At 50.1% G+C, this 25,041-nt stretch overlaps 1 protein-coding gene across 6 annotated transcripts; it reads left to right on the top strand.

Annotated features, from left to right (window-relative positions):
- Positions 1–15,457: 15,457 nt before the first annotated feature.
- ZNF687 (zinc finger protein 687) lies at positions 15,458–24,966 on the top strand. Of its 6 annotated transcripts, XM_019432800.2 has the most exons (10): positions 15,725–16,356; positions 19,208–19,298; positions 19,385–21,501; positions 21,639–21,817; positions 22,193–22,369; positions 22,458–22,620; positions 22,792–23,127; positions 23,225–23,337; positions 23,591–23,732; positions 23,878–24,966. In XM_019432800.2, exons 3-10 carry the CDS (start codon positions 19,402–19,404, stop codon positions 24,370–24,372), a joined length of 3,705 nt encoding a protein of 1,234 aa, XP_019288345.2. In that variant the 5' UTR covers positions 15,725–16,356; positions 19,208–19,298; positions 19,385–19,401; the 3' UTR covers positions 24,373–24,966. The 6 variants fall into 6 exon arrangements, with proteins under 6 accessions (XP_019288346.2, XP_019288348.2, XP_019288345.2 ...); XM_019432801.2 differs by lacking the exons at positions 15,725–16,356; positions 19,208–19,298 and adding an exon at positions 15,458–15,560; XM_019432803.2 differs by lacking the exons at positions 15,725–16,356; positions 19,208–19,298 and adding an exon at positions 15,574–15,684.
- The last annotated feature ends 75 nt before the right edge of the window (positions 24,967–25,041 follow it).

The raw sequence follows: 25,041 nt of genomic DNA, 5'->3' as shown, positions 1-25,041 counted from the left end.
AGTTGGATGCTTAATTGACTGAGCTACCGAGCACCCCAGTGAGAGAGATTTTTTTTAATGTTTATTAATTTTTGAGAAAGAGAGAGAGAGAGAGAACGAGCAGGGGAGAGGCAGAGAGAGAGGGGGATCCAAAGTAGGCTCTATGCTGGCAACAAAGAGCCCAATTCAAGGCTCAATCCGACAATTCTGGGATTATGACCTGAGCCGAAATCAAGAGTTGGATGCTCAACCAACTGAGCCAACTTAGGTGCCCCTGGAATTTTCTTCTGATCCCTTCATTTTCCATTACTCTCTTGGTTCCTTTTCTTGTCTTTCATGTCTGAGGCTGCCTTCAACTCTCAGTTGATCCTTGGCTATCCGTTCTGACTTAAGTGTGAGGTCCAAAGAGCAATTGAAAGCTCAGAGAGGGTCCAGAAAAAGTCAGCTGGTGGGTCTTGCTGTGTGGTGGATGAGGGAGGAGCCAGTCTTTGAGTTCCCGTAAGCTTTTTCTCCTTGGTCATTGTCCCCCAAAAGGAATTTTCAAACCTCCTGACCCCGCTTTCAAAGGACTAAGAATTTCTAATTTTTTAAGTCTTTACAAGTTCTAAGGGTTCCCACTCCACACCTCATGAGTTTTAAAAATGGGTGGTTCGAGACTTGAAATCCATGACAATGACCAGAAAGCCATGGAGTATATTTGAGAAATGTGTCCCAGGGATAGGGAAGGTTGCTGACAGGGCAGGGATGAGAGTAGTGGCTGATGGCATGTGGTGGGGTGGTGATGCTTCGCAATTTATTGAATCCAGACAGTTCAGTAAACCAGTTATAACATAAAGTGCCATGCATTCATTCAACAAGTATTTACTGAATGCCTCTTCTGTGCCAGATTGTATATGAGTTTCAGGGAATAAAAATGAGCAAAACCAAAGGGATCCCTGCCCCTATGGATAGTCAAGTACGAAAAGCTTACTCTTTAAGGTGGAAACTCCACTTGGCTGCCAATAATGGAAACCAGAAATAACAGTGACTTAAATTAGATTGAAGTTTTATTTTTCTATCGTGTAAAAAGTCCATAGGTAGGTCGTTCACAGAAGCCCCATCCTCATCAGGGCCCAGGCTCCTTCTCTCTTTTTGTGTCACCATCCTCAGCCCATGGTTTTCCTTCTTGAAGCTAAGCGTCTTGTGAGGAAGCCCAAAGAAGCCTCTACAGAGAGCCACTGAGAAGCCCTGAGGATGTACGGAGAGGGTATGATGACCAGTCAGCCCTCCGCTGCTCCAGTGCCAGCGGTGTGACTCCAGCCACGTGAGACGCCCTGAGCCAGAGGACCCAGCCAAACCCTTGGGAGCCACAGACGCTGTGGCGATAATAAATGACTGCTATTTTGAAGTTTTGGAGGGCTGTGTTACATGGAAATACACAATCAGAACAACAGTGTATATCAAGTCTGGGAGGGGGCAAGGACAACCTGCCCTGACAGAAGAGTACATGCCTTAGTTGGTCTGTCTGGCTCACTTTTGTTCTGCTCCTGGGAAAATCCCCACTCTTGACCATCTGCAGAGTCCTGTGTGGGTGATAGATATCTTCTTCTTTTTTTTTAATTTTTAAATGTTTATTCATCTTTGAGATAAGAAAGAGAGAGAGAGAGCAGGTAAGGGGCAGAGAGAGAGAGAGAGAGAGAGAGAGGGAGGCACAGAATCCGAAGCAAGCTCCAGGCTCTGAGCTGTCAGCACAGAGCCCGATGCAGGGTTCAAACTCATGAACAGTGAGATCATGACCTGAGCCGAAGTGGGACGATTAACCCACTGAGCCACCTAGGTGCCCCCTAGTGATGCTCTCTCTTCTTGAGTGCTACACATCTCTGGCAGCTGCCTCTAGAGGGAGCCACTAATGTGTAGTGGGTCCAGGATGTTTTCATTTGTAGCGAGACTGTTGCCAGGTATGGATTTTTGTTTGTTTGTTTTTGTTTTGTTAACATAGTTTCATGAAATAATTATAGCTTCCAGTCCATTCTTAAACATGAGTTACTGTGGCCAAAGATATCATACTGAGGCTAGAAACTCATGATTTGCATATTGGCCTCTGTGGCCTGACCATCCCCCCAATTCTTTAAGGCTTGAAGGGGAAGGTAACCCGGCTAAGCTGATCTTTGCAGGTCTTGCACTGTTGGCAAGCACAGAACTCTTAACCAAAGGCGTTTGAAAAAGGCTTGGGGGCCACAGTGTTATCTCCTAGTGAGTGACTGTTTAGCACTTGCCATTCTCAACTGCTTCAGTTTGGGGTAGAGAAGCAATTGGCTTTTTCTTTCTTTAAAAAAAATTTTTTTTTAAATGTTTATTTATTTATTTATTTATTTATTTATTTATTTAAAATTTTTTTTTCAACGTCTTTTATTTATTTTTTTTGGGACAGAGAGAGACAGAGCATGAACGGGGGAGGGGCAGAGAGAGAGGGAGACACAGAATCGGAAACAGGCTCCAGGCTCCGAGCCATCAGCCCAGACCCTGACGCGGGGCTCGAACTCACGGACCGCGAGATCATGACCTGAGCTGAAGTCGGACGCTCAACCGACTGAGCCACCCAGGCGCCTCGCAATTGGCTTTTTCAATCCAAAAGCATCCATATAATGAGACTCAGTCAACTTTTATATTCCTGTGTGTGTGTGTGTGTGTGTGTGTGTGTGTGTGTGTGTAGGGAGAGAGAGTGCTTTCCTTAGTGGTGTTATTTCGTTTTCCTTTCCTTTCCTTTCCTTTCCTTTCCTTTCCTTTCCTTTCCTTTCTTTTCTTTTCTTTTCTCTTCTCTTTCTGTTCTTTTCTGCTTCAGACTGGTTCAAGCATAGTTTTGTGTCTCATGCAGAATTTTGCAGCAGCACCAACAAACCGGAACACAAAACCCTTGCTTAGTAGCTTTCTAAGGTACAATGAGCGACCGTTTGATCAAGTGGTTTGCAAATACCAGGCGTTTCCAGCTTTCCATATGGCAGTGGAACCAATCCTCCCCTAAACAATTGCCCAAAATACTTCCCCTAAGCAAACGCCACATTTCAGGGACTGTCGCTGACACTACTCCAACTTGCATCAAATTGGAACCGCGTCTATGTCTGTAACTGAGACTGGAAATAGCAGAGACTTAAACAAGATGGAAGTTAACTTTTCTCTCAAGAGAATGAAGTCTGGATGTAGACAGCCCGGGGCCAACATAGTGTCAGGACTTCCTCAGCTTTCCAGGTTCCTTGCAGTTCTCCATGTCTTCCATCCTCAGTGTGGCTCCAGATCACAAGATCCTTCCGTCGTCGTCAGGTCTGTGCTCCAAACAGGAAACAGAAAGTGGGGAAAGGGGAAAAAGATCAAAAGGACTAAAAAGGGTATATGCCAGCTGTCTGTTCCTTCTTGAAGGAGCGTTCTGGGAGGATCCATCCAGTAAACAGCACTCTTTTTCACGCTTATATGCATGGAATGTAGTCACATAGTCACAAGCGGCTGTAAGAGGTGGAAAATGGCATCTTTAAACCAGTTCCATTGCCACCCAAGGTAACAGATGCACGGGTAAACTTCTGGGATTGATGAATATATGTTCATTATCTTGATGATGGTGATGGTCCTATGGATGTATGCTAAGTTGAAACTTATCTAATACTTAAATTAAAAAAAAGAAACTTATCAAATTGTACATTTTAAATATGTGCAGCTCATTGTATGTCAGTTATGTCTCAGTAAATCTTTTTTTAAAATTTTTTTATAAATTTTTTTTAATGTTTATTCATTTTTGAGAGAGAGAGAGAGAGAGAGAGAGAGCAGGGGAGGGGCAGAGAGAGAGGGAGACACAGAATCCGAAGCAGGCTCCAGGCTCTGAGCTGTCAGCACAGAGCCTGATGCAGGGCTCGAACCCACGAACCACAAGATCATGACCTGAATTGAAGTCGGACATTTAACCAACTGAGACACCCAGGAGCCCCTCAGTAAATCTTTTAAAGTGTTGTATGCATATGAGAAAAGAAAATGTATTCTCTAGTGATTGACTGCAGGGGTTTATATAAGTTCATTAGGTCAAAACTTTAATTGTGTTGTTTGAATCTTCCATATTCTTAATGAAAAACATATTTATATATACTTGTTCTGTTTTCTTGATCCATCCATTAACTGAGGGATGTATGTTAAGATTGCCCACAAGTGTGGTGGGTTTATCAATCTCTCCTGGAAGGTTCTTTCAATTTTTTCTTGATAAAGTTGACACTATATTATTAAGAATACGGGGCGCCTGGGTGGCTTAGTCGGTCAAGCATCTGACTCTTGGTTACGGCTCAGGTCATGATCTCACAGTTTGTGGGTTTGAGCCCCGCATCGGGCTCTGTGCTGACAGCATGGAGCCTGCTTCGGATTCTGTCTCTCCCTTTCTCTCTCTGCCCCTTCCCTGCTCTCTCACTCTCTCTTTCTCTCAAAATAAATACATAAACCTAATTTTTTTTTTATTACAAAAGAACATATAAGGGTGCCTGGGTGGCTCAGTCAGTTAAGCATCTGACTTCGGCGCAGGTCATGATCTCACAGTTCATGAGTTTGAGCCCCGTGTTGGAGCCTGCTTTGGATTCTGTGTCTCCCTCTCTACTCCTCCCTCTCTCACACTCTGTCTCTGTCTCTCTCAAAAATAAATAAAACATTAAAAAATTAAAAAAATAAAAAAGAACATATAGACTTATAATTATCATGTCTGTGGTGAATTGAAACAAATCAATATAGTAGCTCTTTATCTGTAATTTTTGTTACAAATTTTATTTTATTTTATCTGATATTAATACATCTACACTAACTTTCTTTTGGTTAGTATTTGCCTAAATAGTATAATATATAATAGAAAATAGAATAATATTATAATAGAAAATAATATATTTTCTATTCTTCTACTTTTAACCTTTATATTTTTTATGTTTTAGGTATGTCTCTTGTAATCAATATATAGCTGGATATTACTTTTTATGATTTAGCCTAATAATTAAAAATTGCCTTTAATTGAAGAATTTATTTAAGTTGGTTATGATTATGATATCATTGCATTCATTTCTAGCAAATGTTTTTTGGTGGTTTTATTTATTTATTCTTTTAAATTTATTTTTATTTTTTGAGAGAGAGAGCAAGGGGGGGGGCAGAGGGAGAGAGAGAGAATCTTAAGCAGGGTCCATGCTCCATGTTGAGCCCAACTCAAGGCTCGATCCTATGACCCTGGGATCATGACCTGAGCCGAAATCAAGATTCAGATGCTTACCCAACTGAGCCACCCAGGTGCCCCTGTTTTTTGTGGTTTTAATCTGTCCAGAATTTTTTAAGTCTTTTACTTATTTTTCTCTTTTCTTGTCTTCTTTTGCACTATTTGGGTTCTCTTCCATTCCTTTTTTTCTCCCTACCTGCTTGGAAATGATGTACTCTGCTTCTATTTTACTAATATTAAAATGAAAAAATTTAACTTGAACATTTAATTTAACAATCAAAAAAATTAAAAAAAATTTTTTTAACGTTTATTTATTATTGAAAGACAGAGAGAGTCAGAGCGTGAGCAGGGGAGGGGCAGAGGGAGAGGGAGACACAGAATCCGAAGCAGGCTCCAGGCTCTGAGCTGTCAGCACAGAGTCTGACTGGGGGCTCCAACTCACAAACTGCGAGATCATGACCTGAGCCGAAGTCGGATGGTTAACCGACTGAGCCACCCAGGCACCCCATTAACAATCAATATTAAAACCCTAGAATAACCTTAATCAATCCATCCCAACTAATATGCAGTTATGCTCAAGATTTTAGTTCTGTCTTTTCTTTTTTTAAATTTATTTATTGAGAGGGAGAGAGAGCATGCACATGAGCAGGGGAGGGGCAGAGAGAGAGGGAGAGAGAGAATCCCAAGCAGGTTCCATACTGTCAGCACAGAGCCCAACACGGGGCTCCAACCCACAAACCGTGGGATCATGACCTGAGCTGGAGGCTTAACTGAGTGAGCCACTGAGGCGCCCAGTTCTACCTTTTCTTGTTTTCATTTTCTTTTAAGTTATACACGTGCATAATTTGGAGTTAAACAGTTACAATACTTGTCATAAACAACACATCCCAGCCCACTCTCCCCATTTTCCCCTACCTAGAAGCAACCACTTTCAAATACTGTACCTCAAAGTTTATCAATTATCTCCGCATCTCTGAATAGCATCTTACATTGTGAATACTTGATTTTTTACTTTATAATATGCATGGATTTCTAAACTGGAAGAGGAGGACTCACCTGTTCCATTTTCTCACCCTCCCTCCCCACTTCCTCCATATAATTATATAACAACTTTGGTTAAAGGACTATTCAGAATTTACATTATTTTGACTATGTAAATGCTATTCATAGATGTATCCCTATGATACTTTTCCTTCCTTGAAGTGCCTTTCTTCTTCTTGTTGCTGACTGACCCCAAACTCTTCTCCAACTGTCTGCATTTCCTCTGAAAGCACCCAATCTCACCTTCCCCCTGAAGTCTTTCCTGGAGGCTCCTGGCCTGATCCTCTCTGACTTCTTTGCTCTCTCCCCCTGTGACTTCCCTTTACTTTCATCCTGCGATTCTCCTTGCTTCTTGCCTGTGTCGGATCCCATTTCCCATATGCCACTGGACTTCATTTTTGGTTTACTTCTTGCTTTGGGCCAAAGCCTCTAGTTTTCTTTGAAAGAGTTGTCCTAGCCCAACCAACCCAACAACAAACATGAGCAGATCGGCCTGTGGTGCAGTGAGGGAGACCACAGACCAGAGGAACTGTCAGGTACCTCCCCAGAGGAAGAGATCCATGTACGACAGGACTTATGGCAAGGATAAGGCTTAGGTGAAATTAATTTTTTTAAACATTTATTTATTTTTGAGACAGAAACAGAGACAGAGACAGAGCGTGAACAAGGGAGGAGCAGATATAGGGAGACACAGAATCCGAAGCAGGCTCCAGGCTCCGAGCTGTCAGCACAGAGCTCAATGCGGGGCTCAAACCCACAAACCCGGAGATCATGACCTGAGCTGAAGTCGGACACTTAACTGACTGAGCCACCCAGGCACCCCAGGCTTGGGTGAAATTTGAATGAAACAGTGTTCTAATAGGCTCAAGGTAAATAGGGATCCGTGTAAAGAGGTCAATATCAGGGCTGGACTGTGAAGTAAACATTGATGTGGAATACTGTGTCCAGAAACCCCTTATCTGAGGCTCTACACCTGGGCTGTAAATCAAAACTGCTTCTCTGTCTCAAGGTGACTTGAATCCTTCAGGCAAAGAGAGAATGATTCACTCTCACTGACATGCTTTCAAACAGCAGTGTTTCTTTAGCCTATGTGTTTAGAGAACAGAGTTTCTCAGTGCGTGAGAAAGCAATAGTCACAGAAAGGGAGTTTTACGAACTTTATCGCTATGTACCTTGGGAGAAATAGTGTTTCTTGTTCACCTCAGGGGGTTTCTGTATCTCTTATCTCAGCCTCATGAATGGCAGGGCAGGTTTTACCTCCTCTAAGTTTTACTGTCTCGGGGTGTGTGGGAGATGATATTTTTGAGCCTTGGTGGGGAGCTGTTAGCTGTAAGGTTCTTTCTAGCATGATCTGGCCAGGCCTTTTCCTGGGGGAATCCCTGATGTCAGGATCTTTAGATCAGATCCTTCCAAGCAAGCATATTCCAGTCTCCTACTTGGAAAGTATGGTTCTGATTGCTAGCATTCTGGGTACTGAGTTTGGGGAAAGGGCTGGGGTTCTCAGAATTCAGGATGTAAATGTTCTTTTGGTCCTCCTTTTTTTTTTTAGGATGATATTCCTGCCCTCTCTGGAGCATTAAACTCCACCTTTCTGCCATGGTGGAGGAGGGACAGTCACAGAAGGGCATGGAATGGAGCAGGGGACCTCAGATACAACCCTCCTTAGAGTTTCAAATAGTTTTCCTATTTTCCACCCCGCCTTTAGCATCCCCTTCAGAAATACCTGGCGTTGCTGATTCCTGATAATCATGGGGTTCGGTACCTGCAATCTAACCAACTTGTCTTGCAGCTTTGGCCTCTGATGTAGAATTCAGTTTTCTTTGGTCTGTGCAGTCAGTTACGTATATCAATCTGCTTTCTAGCTCCCAGAATTTCACTTTCCATTCTCTTTGTCTTTGTGAACTTATGTCTTCTTAAATATTCTTTTATTATTGGGGGGCCTGGGTGGCTTAGTCAGTTGAGCGGCTGACTTTGGCTCGGGTCACGATCTCATGGCTTGTGGATTCGAGCCCCGCGTCAGGCTTTGTGTGACAGCTCGGAGCCTGGATCCTGCTTCGGATTCTGTGTCTCCCTCGCTCTCTGCCCTTCCCCCGCTCTCTCTCTCTCTCTCAAAAATAAATAACATTAAAAAAATTTTTTTAAATTCCTTTATTATCATTGCAGTAGATTTCAGGAAGGAGCAAAAACAAATGAGTATATATAACATATCCTCTACATCCAGAAGTCTGTCCTGCTTTTAAACCACATAAGTCAGGTATAGTCATTAGCTTAACCCACAAGTTTATTAATTTTTTTCTCACTGATTTTTGCTTCATAGACCTTCTTTCTGAGATAGTTTGTATTCTCCCAGAAGGCAATCCTGTAATGTCTTTCTTCTTCTTCTTCTTCTTCTTCTTCTTCTTCTTCTTCTTCTTCTTCCTCCTCTTCTTTAGGTGATTTTATTAAAGCAGAGGGACAAGACCCATGAGCAAAAAAAGAGCTGCCAATCCCATGAGAGTTCTTGTGGTGGAGATACACTGGTTTTCAATTCTCTGTTTCTGTTGGTGTAAAAATGTCTTTACTTCACCCTCACATGTGCACCCTCCAATGTGCAGGCATGTGGAGAGGATGAAGGGTTTTAAGCTTCTGAATATGATTAGCTTTGTTTTATAGAAGAAAATCCTCAGTTAGGGTAGGGCAAGGATAAGGAGTCTGTTGCAAACAACCAGGTTGGGCATGATGCTGGCTGGAACAAGGGTTGTGATTATGGGCCTGAGAGGTGGGTATGAGAATATTAAGGAGGTAGAATTGGCAGGGCTTGGTCATCATGGGTGATAGATAAGGAAAAGGGATGAGTAAAAGATGCCTCCCAGATTTCCGTGTGTGGGTTAGTAGTGTTAACTTTCCCTAAAATGTAAAACCAGGGATGAGACGTTTGGTAGAAAGAGGTGAATTTGGTTCTTATCGTGGGGTCTCGGGAGTGGGGTCTGTGACATTTCTGGGCAGCACTCTGGAACTCAGGTGGGAGATTGGAATGAGTGACACACACACAGAGCCATGGGGCCAAGGTGCTGATGCTTGTGGATGAGGTACGTAGGGGGAGGATGTGGATTGAAGAGGGTGTGTTGGCGTCAGGGAGTGTGAGGACTTCCAGTGTCTGAAGGCTGAGTCTACCTGGGTGAGTACTCTGGTGTGTAGGATGACACTGAGCAGACTTGGGCTATACTCTGCACACTCACTTATGGCCACTTCAGTGGCTCACTTTTCCCTTGGGAGCAACAGTCTAAAATAAACCACAAGAAGGCTTTTCCCTTCTTTGTCACCATAGTTCCACCTACCTGGTAACAAGGCAGCTGCTGGGAAAATTAGACAAATTTAAGCTCTAGGCAACAATATATGCACCAACACTGGGGACAAGCCTGATGAGTAGCACACTTAAGTGTGAGGGCTCGATTGGTCAGTGTTCAGTGCAAAAATCAAAATTCAATCTTAAGAAAGAAATTCAATGTATTGAATCAGGTGTTTGCAAAGTACTCAGAAAGGTTACAGGGGCAGGCTCTAGTCTGGGTTTCCAGGAATGATTCTCAGAAAATGGCGGAACCAGTCTGCCAGGGAAACTGCTATCTTTGTCATGATTAGGAAGTTGGGAGGATATCAGGAAGTTACTGGTTACTACTGGAACTATTCATTTCAAGAACACAATGCTACTACACTGCAATTTGGTGGGAGGAGAGGATGGTTTTTTCTTCTTTTCTTTCTTCTTTTTCTTTTTTTTAAAGAGAGAGACAGCACCCACGCACATGCACACACATGCTTGGGAGAAGGGGAGAAGGCAAGAGAGGGAAGGGAGAGAGAGAATCTTAAGCAGGATCCACACTCAGCACAGAGACCAACATGGGGCTCTAACCCATGACCCAGGAATCATGACCTGAGCAGAAATCAAAAGATGGACGCTTAATCCACTGAACCACCCAGGTGCCCCATGGATGGTCGTTTCAATAAATGGTGAATATTCATACGGGGCGGGGGGAACTATGATCCCTAACCTCACACCATATACATCCATTCACAATAGATCATTGAACCTAAATGTGAAAAGTAAAACAAATAAAGCTTCTAGGAAAAAAAACCACAAAAACTTCTTGACCTTAACCAGGACACAAAAACACTCACTGTAAATAAAAGGTTGATCAATTAGACTTTATTAAAATTAAGAACTTCTTGGATGAATTTTGAAAACATTCTAAGTGAAAGAAGCCAGGTATAAAAGGTCACATCTTGTATGATTCCCTTTATATTAAATAACCAGATAGGTAAATTCACAGAAACAACACAGATTGCTTGGGGGATGGGGAATGGAACAATTAATGCATACAGGGTTCTCTTCTGGGGAGATGAAAATGGCTGGAGTTAGATGTGGTGGTTATATAACATCATGGTTATACTAATGCCAGTCAATTGTTCAGTTTATTTATTTTTTTAAACAATTTTTAATGTTTATTTAAACATACAGAGACAGAGACAGAGAGATTGTGAGCAAGGGAGGGGCAGAAAGAGACAGAGACACAGAATCTGAAGCAGGCTTCAGGCTCTGAGCTGTCAGCCCAGAGTCTGATGCAGGGGCTTCAACTCACAAACTATGAGAGCATGACCTGAACCGAAGTCAGTCGCTTAACTGACTGAGCCACCCAGGCACCCCTCTATGATTTCATTTTATATGAAGTTCAAGAACACATGGAATGAATCAATGGTGATAGAAGCAGATAGTAATAATTATTCCCTGGGAAAGGCTAAGAGGGAGCTAGTAATGTACACACACACACACACACGTAGTAGTACCTTGTGATTAAACTACCACCACCTCTCTCGGTTGCAGCCATCTGTGCCCCCGCTCCCTTCCCTCTTTCCCACACTACAGTTTTCTTAATTCTTAATTTCAGTATTCTTGTCAATGAGCTTTCCAACCCTCTGGCCTCTCAGCCCCTTGATTGGCTCCTGAATGCCTATAGCTTACCCACCCTCTCCTCAAACCTCCAGCTCCTCCACCATTCTCACTGTCAGGGACGATTTTGCTTCTTACACTGCAGCAGCAACAAAAACAACTGGAGAGATTTTTACAGCTTCCTTGCCAAGCCCACTCACTCTGCCTTCCCTCCTGTCCTTATGGGTGAACTCTACATGTCCCTCCACTCGGGAACTAGACTGCGCCCCTCATCTTTTTAACCATCTGGCTCCAGAACTTTTTTCTATCTCTGCTGCAACCTCAGATTTTCCTCTCTCCAGGATCTTTCCCCTCAGTGTACTAACATAGTGAAATTCCTTCATCTTGAAGTAGTCCTTTCCTCACCTCTGTTTCCCCTCCAGTTATCACCCCTTTCCTCTCCTTCCCTCCTTGGAAAGGACTGTCCACAGTCACTGTCTCCCCTACCCCCTTATCATTCTTTTGAAACCACTACGTGCAAGCTCTTGTTGCCACTAATCCATCTAATCTGTCCTTATCGTGCTCACCCATAACCTCAATTTTGCTTAACCCATTCCATTGGTCAGTTCTCAGGCTTCATTTTATTTGATCTCTCAGTGGCATCTGACAGTTGATCATTCTTTTCTCCTCCTCCTTGAAACGCTTTTTTTTTTTTTTTTGGTGACTTTAAGGATACGATATTCTTCTGGTTCTCCCCCTGCCTTCCTCCCCACCAGATTTTATTTTTAAGTAATCTGTACACCCATTGTGAGGCTTGAATTTACAGCCCCAAGATTAAGAGTTGTGGCCTCCACTGACTGAGCCAGCCATGTGGGGCTCAATCTTATGAACAGTGTGATCATGACCTGAGCCGAGACCAGGAGTTGGACGCTTAACTGACCGAGACCCCCAGGCACCCCTGGTAACCATCAGTTTGTTCTCTATAGTTAAGAGTCTGTTTTTTGGCTTCTCTTTTTTTTTTTCTTGTTTTGTTTCCTAAATTCTACATGAATAAAATCATATGGTATTTGTCTTTCTCTGACTGACTTATCCCAGTTAGCATTATACTTTCTAGTTCCATCCATGTTGTTGCAAATGGCAAGATTTCATTCTTTTTTATGGCTGAGTAATATTCCATTGTGTGTACACACACACACACACCTTCTTTACCCATTCATGTATCAATGGATATTTAGGTTGCTTCCTGTTTGGTTATTGTAAATAAAGTTGCAATAAACATTGGGGCATGTGTATTCCTTTGAATTAGTGTTTTTGTATTCTTTGAGTAAATACCCAGTAGTGCAATTACTGGACCATAGGGTAGTTCTAATTTTTTGAGGAACCTGCATACTGTCTTCCACAGCGGCTGCACCAGTTTGCATTCCCACCAACAGTGCATGAGGGTTCCCATTTCTCCACATCTGTGCGAACACTTGCCATTTCTTTTTTATTTTAGTCATTCTGACAAGCATAAGGTGATATCTTATTGTGGTTTTGATTTGCACTTCCCTGCACATTCAACCCTTTTAAAAGTTAAGTCAGGCCACTACGTCATGTTTCCTTCGCATCCCACTCTGAGAAAACACCAAAGTCCTTCCGAAAGCATCTGGTGGCCTGACCCCACTCATCTCACCCCTTATCCCTCTGAAACATGCTCCCATCTCAAGACCTTGTATTTGTTCCTTCTTTCTGGAATGTTCTCACAGATAGCTATGCAGATAGCTGCATGGCTCAGCCACCAATTTTCTGCCTTTACTTGAATGCCACCTTCTCAGAAGGGCCATCACAATCCTCCCACACTTCCTGTACTCCTTCCATGCTTTATTTATTTATTTATTTATTTATTTATTTATTTATTATTTTTTAAGTAGGCTTCACACACAGTGCAGAGTCCAACGTGGGGCTTGAACTCACGACCCTGAAATCAAGATGAGCTGAGATCAAGAGCCAGATGCTTAGCTGACTGAGCCACCCAGGTACCCCCCCTCCTGCTTTATTTTTTACATTAAAAAAAGATTAATAGAGTATTTCTTAGAGCAGTTTTAGGTTTATAGAAAAATTGAGCAGAAATTACAGAGTTACCATATACTTCCTTCCCCCTAGTTTTTCCTCTAATTAACATCTTGTGTTAGTGCAGTACATTTGTTAAAATTAATGAACTAATATTGATACATTATTATTAACTAAAGTCCATAGTTTACAATAGGGTTTCTGACAAATGTATGATGTCATGTATCTACTATGACAGTATCACAGAGAATAGTTTCACTGCCTAAAAATCCACTGTGTTCCACCAGTTCATTCCTCCCTTTATCTGAACACTTGGCAACCACTGATCTTTTTACTGCTTCCACAGTTTTGCCTTTTCCAGAATGTCATATAGTTGGAATCATACAGTATATAGACTTTCCAGTTGGCTTCTTTCACTTAGTAATATGCAGTTAAGCTCCTCGCATTTCTTTTCATGGCTTAATAGCCTTGCTTAATTTTTCTCCTGGCAGATTCTAACATGCTTCTATTTATCTTATTTACCATATTTATTGTTTGTCTTCTCAGTATGTTTCATAAGGTCAGCAATTCTTGTCTGCTTTGTTCACTGCTGTATCCTCAGTGTCTACATTATTTTACTCCTAGATGGTGCTCAGGTATTGGTTGAATTAAAATATTTCTGGGGCGCCTGGATAGCTCAGTTGGTTAGGTGCAACATCAGCTCAGGTCATGATCTCACGGTTCATGGGTTTGAGCCCCACATCTGGCTCTGTGCTGACAGCTCGGAGCCTGGAGCCTGGAGCCTGTTTTGGATTTTGTGTCTCCTTCTCTCTCTCTCTCTCTCTGCCCCTCCCCAGCTGGGCACTGTCTCTCTCTCAAAAATAAACATTAATTTAAAAAAATAATAACAGTAACATTTTTTTATAAAAAAAATTTTTTTTTAATCTATTCATTTTTGAGAGACAGAGACAGAGAGCAAGCAGGGGTGGGGCAGAGAGACAGGGAGACACAGATTCCAAACCAGGCTCTGGGCTCACAGGCTCTGAGCTGTCAGCACAGAGCCCAACAGGAGGGGCTCAAACCCACCCACCAGGAGATCATGACCTGAGCCAAAGTCTGACACTCAACTGACTGAGCCACCCAGGTGCCCCTGAATTAGAGTATTTCTTAATTGAGTGAATAGTGCATCTAATTGAAGAACAAACTTCTATTCACAGCCCTCTTGACAAAGGAATCTGCGAAAGTGTTCAGCTTTCCAGACCTTTAGGACTTTCAACTCCACTGCCTTTGACCTTGGTTAAGGTACCTAATCTAACCTGTCTGTGCCGCAATTTCCTCCTCTGTAAAATGGAGATAATATATAGTACTTCCCTCACGCTGTTGTGGTAAGGATTATATAAGTTAATACATATAAAGTGCTTATAATAGGTCCCACACATAGTACGTGTGCATCAGTGGTAATTATTATTCCATGCAGGAAGACGCAGGGAAGGAGGTGGGAATGGAATGCAGTCTGGCCACATCCAGGAAGCTACTCTAGCTAGTGGTTCAGACATGGAAGAACACTGTGAGCCGGGGTAACTAAAAGCAGGCAAACCTCCACAAAGAAGGCGGCCGACTGGGGAGCACTGATTCCATTTGCCCATCACTTTACAAAGCACTTTTAGGTTCTGAACGGGTGTAATCCTCACAAAAACAATCATATGGGTGGATATTATAGTCCCTATTTTATCCATGAGAAAAATCGGTGCAGGGAGGTCGAGCGCCTTGCCCGATGGAACCATAGATTTCCATGGTGGTGGCCCGAAGATTTCCACTCAGAGACTCTGATTGACATCTCAATACAGTCGCTATTACCCGTGTAAAGTCTCGGGGCGCGTCGGAGAGTCCTAGGTCCAGAGGTCCAGTGACTCCTGTGCAGGATAACAGAACCGCTTTTAGTAATCGCGTCCCGGTGCTGAGCTGCTGCGTACGCGACCGGCTGTGGAGGTTCGCGGGCAGGCCAGCCAGCGCGCGAGGTGGCAGCCAGTGCTAGCATCTGTATTATGAATATCAAGGCAACTCATTTACGGAGGATCCCCACCCCTTCTCCCGCCTCCAGGGGGCGTGGCAACAAAGCGCGGGAAAACCGGCTTCGACTCCACCCCCACCCCGTGCTGGGGGCGGGGAAAAGGAGAGCCCTAAAATGGGAAATGGAAGCGAGGGTCGGTCCCATCCAGTCCCCGTGCTCAGGAAGCCTACCAGCATGCCGCTTTAAGATCCGTTTCGACATGGCTCAGGCCACGCCAGCACTCTAACGTCACCTCTCCTCCACTTCCGGTCTGCAAAGCCGTCCCGGGCTCCTGGTGCCGGTTCCTTCCACACTCATAACTAATCCCGCCCCCACTGCAAGCGCTCCTGCAGAGGGAGAAGGTAGGGGTAACGCCATCGCCCAGGAGCTGGCCCGCGCGAGAACCCCATCCGTGCAGGTTATATGACGATTTAGACAGTAGGAAGACTGCAAGGAACTGGTCAACCAGATGACGTAATGTTTTGGGTAACGTCCCATTTTGTGACTTCTGCACGGCATGACTGACATTGGGGTTTAGCTTGAGAAGACAATGCAAGCGGATCTACGCATCCGGGCTTCGTTCAGAGTCAACGAGGCGCTCCTCAAAGTGCCCACCAAATAGAAGCTGAGAGTTCTTTTAATTTGCATAAGTGAACTGCAGGCTTCAAGGATTGTGGCCAATAGGGAGTGAGGGGGCGGAGACTCACCTGGGATAGTCACCGCCTCTAGAGGGAAAGCAGGGGATCAGATTGGCTTCTTTCTAAGCGACTGTAGCGGAAGCCAGTCAGTTTTGAGATGCCCAGATGGGGCAGGTGGGCCCGGCGCAGCCAATGGGGAGAGGCATCTTCAGAAGGACTAGGTTCCTTGCCCAATGAGGCTGGGAGGACTGTGAGGGGCTAGTTCCGAGCGGCAGTACTTAAGGCCAACCCAGTGCGGGGCCGGGAGGGGCGCAGTGCTGAACGACGGGAGCGTGGGCCAATGGCGAGTGCGGAAGCGGGCAGCCCAGACCTGGAACGCGGAGGGAGCTGAAGGAGGGGGAGGCTGAACGGGAGAGAAGCAGGAAGTAGCGGCGGCCGCGGGGAGGGCGGCGGCGGTGGCGGTGGCGGTGGGAACAGGCGAGAGACCGCCGGGTCTCGGCCTGCACTTGGAGCGGAACAAGTAAGCATACCTGGGGTAATACCCGCCCTTGGCCCCGCCCCCGGGGGGGCGGGTAAATACCCCCGCCCCTCCCCCACTTGGTCAACTACCCCCTTCTCCGCGCCGCCCCCCTGGGGCGGCTTCTAGGAAGGCCCCGCCGGCGCCTCCATCCCTTGAGGCGGATGGGCGAAACTCCCAGCCTGTTGAAAGCACAGCCCCCTGCCGGGTAAACGTGGAGGGAGGGTCAGGGTCCCCAAGTCTAGGCGCCCCGAGCCCAAGAGGCGTCCGAAGCGCGGCCCGGTGACTGGAGGCTGCGGGATGTCGCGACCTAAAATGGTGTCCGTGTCCGGGGGCGGGGGCGGGGGAGCTGGGCCTGGCCGGAGCGGAGCCTGCACCCCGACTGGGTGCGGGTCAGCGTCCGGGCCCGGGCGGGACTCAGGCTCGCGCCCCGGTCCGCTGCGCGCCTTCGGCTCACTCGCGTCTCGAGGGATCCTCGGGAGTCTGCGGGAGGAGGAGGCTGTGCTGCGCCGGGACGAGGGGAGGAGGTCGGAGTTGGGACGGACCCCAGTCGGAGAGCTGCGAGTCACGCAAAGACCGTCCCCTCCCCACTCCTCTCTTTCCACGCGCCTTCCCTACTCCCGTGAAGTCCTGGGCCGGGAGGTGCTGCGCGGCAGATCCCGTGGGGCCTGGCCTGGCCGGCGCCCGTCCTTCCCTCCGCACGCTGGTGGGAGCGAGAGAAGCGCGGTGCGCCTCAGTTTCCCCCGCGGCTTTTCCTCTGTACACCCCGCCCCCTCCTCGAAACCCCGGACATCTCCCCGCGCCGGCCCTCGGCAGATGGCAGGGACTTAATTCCACCCGCTGCCCAGCTTGGCGGCAGCCTAATCGCCCCCGGCCGCCGGCCCCTCGCCCTCCTCTGCGCTGCAGGCCCCGGGCCAGGGGAAAGGGCAGTGGAGCCCCCTCCCGACCCAGGCCAGTTCACCCTCTTCCTGTTCAGCCCCTTCCTTTGGCGTTTGGGGAAGAACAGAAGGAAAGGGGTGGGGGGAGGGCCAGAGCCCAAGAGTTCAGGCACAACGGCCGCAGAAAAGGCCTCAGCCGTGGGGTGGTGGGGGTGGGGGGGAGCCTCTTTGGCCTTGAGCTCCCGCTGCTTGGTGGACTGTCCGCTCCTGGCTATCGCATGACCTCTAAGTCACTTGGACGCCAAAGGGGGAGTTGCTTGGGGAGGGTGAGTGGGCATATGTTTCCTTGTAGTCCCCAGTGATCTGTGCTTCACCAGCCCGCTTTTCTGGTGGCCAGGGTGGAAGGTAGCTCGGGTTTCTCCTGTTGGGGAGACAGCCAGGCAGAGGAGGGCCCTGGCTCTCCATCAGGGCAGAGGCAAGGGATGGAGGGCTGTGTTTAAACCCAGAAACTGCAGAATTAAGTAGGGGGTGATGAGGGGAAACTTCCCTTTCTTTCTCTAGTTGGTACCCTCTTCCTCTACCCTACCTTCCTCCCAGCATTGCCAGCTGCCACCTGCTGGGACTGTCTCCAGTTTCGGTCTAAAGGCTGGCAGGAGGTGAGAGAATTGGCCCTGGGAAGTGGCTTGCATCCTGGGCAGAGAATGTGTAAGGACAGAGACTTCTTCAGTTTCTTCCTCTTAGATATGGAAACACTTTTGAGGAGAAACTGGTGAGGAACAGACCCGGGTTCCCCACAAGCCCTAGGCTAGCCTTCTTGTTGGTTTAGTGCCACATGAGTCTTGTGGGATGTGTGTGTGTGTGTGTGTGTGTGCGCGTGTGTGTGTGCACGCGTGCGTGTGCGGGCGCGTACACTGGGCCAGGTTGGGGTTGGGCGAGACTTCCTGGACTGGTGTTGCCAAGGGAAAATGAAAAGGGGAGGAGTATGAGTTCGGAGCTCAGAGCAGAAGTGACAGGAGTGAGGGGGATTGGCTTTTCCCCTTTGTGGCGGCTGTGCTGGGTAAGTTACCCTGGAGTTTTGGCCCTGAGAGAGCAGGATCCAGGGAGAGTGGAAGGGAGGAGGGGCTGGCCCAGGGAGGGCCACGGGAGGGCAGAGGCACTCTGGGGAAGGTAGGTGAGCTAGCAGCAGGTGTTTGTGACAGGAGAGGCCTAGGCTGGGGCCCTTGTGACCAGGGTGCCGTCACGGTTTTCCCCTCTGTCTCTTTGTCTCTTTCTGTTCCTGTGTCTTATTCTTTCCATCTTGGTCTCTTGGGTGATTTCCCTCAGTCCACTTCTCCTTGGTAACCAAGCTAGATCTCCAGGTGCCAGTGATGACCCCAAGTCCCCACACTTAACCCCTGATTCTTCTCTCTGACCCCAGTCCTGGATTCTCAGTGCTTATTCCTTCCTAGCTCCTCCTTGACGTGACTAGTCCTTGTTTGTCCCAGCTGTAATAACAAATCTTCTGGGTTCTGACTCTCAGGGTTACGATTCCTATCATGCTCAGACTCACCCTGTAATGTATGGATTACTTGGCCCTTCTTTTCAAAAGTAAGGCAGTGGACAGCAGGCCATTGATAAAGCTGGAACTAGAATCATTTCTTACATCTTGGTCTAAGTCACTGTTTCTTTGTACACTGACCTTTCAGATCTCTGTGGACCCCCAGAAGATCCCTGAAGAAATTGTGAATGGGTCCCGTGCTGCCTTGAATGAGCCCTTAGGCCCAGAGCATTGTGTACATTTTGCTCCTTTATTGATTAATTGATTGGTTCTGTGCGGGGCCCAGGAGGGGCTGAGGCAGTTTTAACCAAGATGTTCACTGAACTCGTCTTTCTCTGTTGCCCTTGTCTCTCAGCTGTGTTTCTGAGAAGTGCCTTTTCCTCGGCTTTTTCTGGATCTTGATGTCTTCCCTGGAATGTGCACACTGTCTCTCTTTCAGTTTTAGGGTTTGGCAGACCTCCACCAGCTCCCTAGGATTTGCGCAGCGGTAAAGGTGTGCCCAGGTCACATTGTGCGCGGGTCTTGAGCAGGTGAAGCTGGAACTCTCCAGGGAGGAAGGCCGGGGTCCCTGCCTCCAGAGGGCTCAGTTTCTCCTCCTTTCTTCTGTTTTCATCAGGTTGGGGACCCGCTGCCATGGGGGACATGAAGACCCCTGATTTCGACGACCTCCTTGCTGCCTTTGACATCCCTGACATTGATGCAAACGAAGCCATCCATTCTGGGCCAGAAGAAAATGAGGGGCCCGGAGACTCAGGGAAGCCAGAACCCAGTGTAGGGGGTGAATCTGGAGAGGCAACAGCAGCAGCTGCCCGGGATGGCCCCGAGGTTCCAGCCCAGACCTCTGATCATGGCCTGCCACCCCCAGACATCTCAGCAGTCAGCGTCATTGTCAAGAACACTGTGTGTCCCGAGCAGCCTGAGTCCCCGGCTGGAAGTTCAGGAGGGGACGGGGCCCGGGCTGTGGGGGTGACTAAGGAAGGGCCTGTGGGACATCGTCTGATGCAGAATGGTTTTGGGGGCCCTGAGTCATCCCTTCCAGGTACACCCCACTCTCCAGCTCCTCCCAGTGGGGGTACCTGGAAAGAAAAAGCCATGGAAGGCAAAGCTCCTTTGGACCTTTTTGCTCATTTTGGGCCTGAGCCAGGGGAGCATCCTGATCCCCTCCCTCCTGCTGCACCCTCCCCGCCTCAGGAAGGGGCCATGACCCCACCTCCTTTCTCTTCTCCCTTTGAGCTGTCCCGGGAGAATGGCCCAGCCTTGCTGTCGTCTGGTTCTCCCCCACCGCTGGGGACCTTGAAGCAAGACAGCCCCATTCATCCTCCGGGCCTAGCCGGGCTAGGCTCTGGCTCTAGCCCTGAGGCCATGGACATTCCTGCTGGCACCTCCCCTCCCCAGGTTGCGGGGGTGCCCTTCTTCAAGCAGTCTCCAGGGCATCAGAGCCCTCCTGCCTCCCCCAGAGTGCCCCGCTGTCAGCCCCTGAAGGAAGAGGAGGAGGAGGGGCCGGTGGCCAAGTCTTCCCCCAGAAGTCCCCAGAGTCCCTCTAGTGGAGCCGAGGCCGCAGATGAGGACAGCAACGACTCCCCTGCCTCTTCCAGCTCCTCAAGGCCTCTCAAGGTGCGGATCAAGACCATTAAAACGTCCTGCGGGAATATCACAAGGACGGTAACCCGGGTCCCGTCAGATCCCGAACCCCCTGCCCCCTTGGCCGAAGGGACCCTCCTAGCTGAGGCTGGCCTCCTGAAGCTATCCCCTGCGCCCCCGACCCCTGAGGGTCCAAAGGTGGTGAGCGTCCAGCTGGGTGACGGTACACGGCTAAAAGGCACCGTGCTTCCTGTGGCCACCATCCAGAATGCAAGTACGGCCATGCTGATGGCGGCCAGCGTGGCCCGCAAGGCCGTGGTTCTGCCTGGAGGTGCTGCCACCAGCCCTAAGACGATGGCTAAGAATGTGCTAGGTCTGGTGCCCCAAACCCTGCCCAAGGCCGAGGGGCGAGCGGGGCTGGGGGCCGGGGGGCAGAAGGTGAACGGTGCCTCGGTGGTGATGGTGCAGCCCTCCAAGCCGGCCCCCGGGCCCGGGGTGGGCGGTGGCACGGTGATCTCGCGGACTCAGTCTAGCCTGGTGGAGGCCTTCAACAAGGTCCTCAATAGCAAGAACCTGCTGCCTGCCTACCGGCCCAACCTGAGTCCTCCGGCCGAGGCCGGGCTGGCCCTGCCTCCAACGGGCTACCGCTGCCTTGAGTGTGGGGATGCCTTCTCACTGGAGAAGAGCCTGGCGCGGCACTATGACCGCCGGAGCATGCGCATCGAGGTCACCTGCAACCACTGTGCCCGCCGCCTGGTCTTCTTCAACAAGTGCAGCCTGCTGCTGCATGCCCGAGAGCACAAGGACAAAGGACTCGTCATGCAGTGCTCACACCTGGTCATGAGGCCCGTTGCTCTGGACCAGATGGTGGGGCAGCCGGATATCACACCCCTGCTGGCTGTCCCTCCTGCCCTCGGACCTCCAGCCTTGCCTGCCCTGGGCAAGGGGGACGGGGCCATCACCGCCGCCATTACTGCAGTTCCTGCTGAGGCCCCTGTGCTGCCGCTCTCCTCCGAGCCCCCTGCTGCCCCTGCCACCTCGGCTTACACCTGTTTTCGCTGCCTGGAGTGTAAGGAGCAGTGCCGGGACAAGGCGGGCATGGCTGCCCACTTCCAGCAGCTTGGGCCCCCTGCCCCTGGGGCCAACAGCACTGTGAGTTGCCTTTCACTGCCCTTCCCCGGTGTAGAGCCCGATGCCCGGGGAGTAGGACCTGGGAGGGGGTTGGGAGCTTAGGGGAAGTCATGGGGGACAGGCCACTGCTCACTGTCTTGTTTCTACCCCCTCGACAGGTGTGCCCCACCTGTCCCATGATGCTCCCCAATCGCTGCAGCTTCAGCGCCCACCAGCGTATGCATAAGAACCGGCCTCCCCACGTCTGCCCTGAGTGTGGGGGCAACTTCCTGCAAGCCAATTTCCAGACCCATCTCCGGGAGGCCTGTCTGCATTTGTCTCGCCGCGTGGGATACAGGTGCCTTCTACCTTCTTGCCCTGTTGTCTTGAGACCATCTATCCCCGCCCCCCAAGCCCACCGCTGTGCAGCTCGACACTTTGTGGTCTGGTACCAGCCTTTTAGCCGGTCTTTCAGGGAGCGCCCCATCTCCCCTGCTGAACCCCTCCGCCTGGGATCTGCCTGCCTTTGCCCTGCCCCCATGGAGAGCAGAGAAAGCCCCAGACCACTCTCCACACGCCTCCCTCAAGGAGCAGGGTCTATTCACCCCTCCTGTCCCCACCTTGCTCATGTTCCATCGCCAATGAGCTTCTAAGTCCAGCGGCTCCGGGGATGAGAGGGCTGGGGGATAGGCTGGAGCTGCTGCACCTTACCTCCACGCTCCATGCCCCCCAGGTGCCCTAGCTGCGCAGTGGTGTTTGGGGGTGTGAACTCCATCAAGTCCCACATCCAGACGTCGCACTGCGAGGTTTTCCACAAGTGCCCCATCTGCCCCATGGCCTTCAAGTCTGCACCCAGCGCCCACGCCCACCTGTACACCCAGCACCCCAGCTTCCATGCGCAGCAGGCCAAGTGAGACCTGGGAAGGGGTGGGGCGGGCCGGAGTGGGCTTGGGGCCCTGCTGGCCAGGGTGTCTGCACTGTCCTCTCCGCCCACACAGGATGATCTACAAGTGCGCCATGTGTGACACGGTCTTCACTCACAAACCCCTCCTCTCCTCACACTTCGACCAGCACCTGCTGCCCCAGCGTGTCAGCGTCTTCAAGTGCCCGTCTTGTCCTCTGCTTTTTGCCCAAAAAAGGACCATGCTGGATCATCTCAAGGTATAGGAGTTAAGGGACAGAGGCGGGGGTGGGGGTGGGGTGGTGTGCTCAGCTGTGGTGACCTGGGGCTGGGGTCACATGGCCTTCAGAAAGTGGGGGTGTGGGAGCAAATGCCACTGGCCGAGCCAGGCCGTCCCCTGCAACAGCTGCACCCTTGTCTCCCTCTCTCAGAACACCCATCAGTCTGGGCGCCAGGGGGAGGACACTGCTGGGAAAGGGGCCGCGGGTGCCCTAACAACCCCCAAGGCTGAGCCCGAGGAGCTGGCTGTGTCTCGGGGAGGAACAACCGTCCCCACTGAGGAGTCGTCTTCATCCTCGGAAGAGGAAGAACTACCCAGCTCCCCCTCGCCCCCTCGCCCAACCAAACGGCCCCGGCGGGAGCTAGGGAGCAAAGGCATCAAGGGTGGTGGGGGCGGGGGCCCTGGAGGCTGGACCTGTGGCCTTTGTCACTCCTGGTTCCCCGAGCGAGATGAGTATGTGGCTCACATGAAGAAGGAGCATGGCAAGGTGAGTGGGGCTCCCCCTCGGGCATTGGTCTGTGTGGCCTTGGAGGGGCAGTGGCCTGGAGCCTGGCTCTGAGCTGCCCCGCCCTCTGCTCTCCCAGTCTGTGAAAAAGTTTCCCTGTCGCCTGTGTGAGCGCTCCTTCTGTTCCGCCCCCAGCCTGAGGCGCCACGTCAGGGTCAATCATGAGGGGATCAAGCGAGTTTACCCATGCAGGTAACCCTTGGCTGCTTGTCGCCTCGTCCCCCTCCTCGTTCTGCCCAGCAAGTGACCCACCCACCCCATGTCCCCAGCCCCACTAAGTACCTGCCAACCCGAGTCTTGTCTTGAGTGGACTGAAGGTTGAGGTCTCCTCTCTGGGAGGCCCCCATCCCGCCCCACCCCACCCCACCCCACCCAACCTTGAGTCCTAGGCCTTGGTTTCTGGGCTGTTCCCCTGGTGCCCACGCTCCCCACTCTCCCCCTCTAGGTATTGCACAGAGGGAAAACGCACCTTCAGCAGCCGCCTGATCCTGGAGAAACATGTCCAGGTTCGGCATGGCTTGCCACTCGGGTCCCAGTCCCCTGGCCGGGGGAGCACCCTGGCTCGGGGCCCCAGTGCCAGAGCCCAGGTAGGCAAAGGCCCGGCCCGCTGTGTTGGGGCCCTGGGGCTGGAACGCTGCAGGATTCTAGGCCTTGGCCTCGGGAAGCTAGGTGGGGGTGCCCGGGACCATGCGGGGTGATGGGGAGGCCTAGTTTCTGTACTCTCTCCTCCAGGGGCCAGGACGGAAACGCCGCCAGTCCTCTGACTCTTGTAGTGAGGAGCCTGACAGCACAACACCCCCGGCCAAGTCCCCCAGGGGTGGGCCCAGCTCAGGAGGCCACGGGCCCCTGCGTTACCGGAGTGGTGGCTCAGTGGAACAGAGCCTTATGGTGGGGTTGAGGGTGGACGGCGGTGCCCAGCAGTGCCTCGACTGTGGCTTGTGCTTCGCCTCCCCGGGCTCGCTGAGCCGGCACCGTTTCATCAGCCACAAAAAGAAACGGGGTGTGGGTGGTGCCAGTGCCCTGGGCCTGGGTGATGGGGAAGAGGGCCCTCCTCCACTGAGGTCTGATCCAGAGGGTGGAGAGTCCCCCTTGCCTGCCTCTGGGGGCCCGCTGACCTGTAAAGTCTGTGGCAAGAGCTGCGACAGCCCCCTCAACCTCAAGACCCATTTCCGCACACACGGCATGGCGTTCATCAGGGCTCGGCAAGGGGGCAGCGGGGACAACTAGGCCTGGGCTTGGGTTGACCAGCCCTCTCCCCTCCCTTTTTGCCGGGAGCCTGGGTCACTGCTGCTGTGTGGTCCCTGGACTAGGGATTTCATCCTAATTCACATTTTGTTCAGCTCCTCACCCCCATCCCCCAAACACAACAGGCTTTTGAGGATTATAGTGGTTTGCAGTCCCCTTTGGGTTTGGCCCTTGGGTCCTAGTAGAATGGGCCCTCCATTTCTCCTGAGCCCAACACTAATTACCCTCCTGCTGCAGACCCCTGAGGTGGGTCTGGGGGGTGGGAGGAGGGACTTTCCTAGGCCACTGGGGCCCTCAGGATGCTTCTCCACCCTCAAGGGCCTGGCCCTGCCCCTGTACCACCCCTCAGACTCCCTGGCACTTGAGCCCCCCCACCCCTGCAGTGCCTTTCACTTTTTTTTTTTAATCCAGAAATCCAGAGGGGGTTGGTGGGGACGAGTCTTGTCAAGGGAGGGCCCAAGGGAGAGGAGTGGACAGGCTCTCAGGAATCCTTTATTCTTGTAGTAATAATACTAACAGTGGGGAAATGGGAGGGAGAAAACCAGACCATTAAAACTGCTCATGGTTTAATCCCCATTCAGGCTCCTCTTTTTATGTGACCTAGACATTGGGGACTTGACAGGGAGCTGGTGAGAGTCAAAACCGGGGAAG

This window comes from Panthera pardus, unplaced genomic scaffold (assembly GCF_024362965.1).
Source record: "Panthera pardus isolate Hobbes unplaced genomic scaffold, ASM2436296v1 HiC_scaffold_11, whole genome shotgun sequence".
In the NCBI taxonomy this organism is placed as follows: Eukaryota; Metazoa; Chordata; class Mammalia; order Carnivora; family Felidae; genus Panthera; species Panthera pardus.
This window is presented reverse-complemented; position numbering and strand designations above follow the sequence as displayed.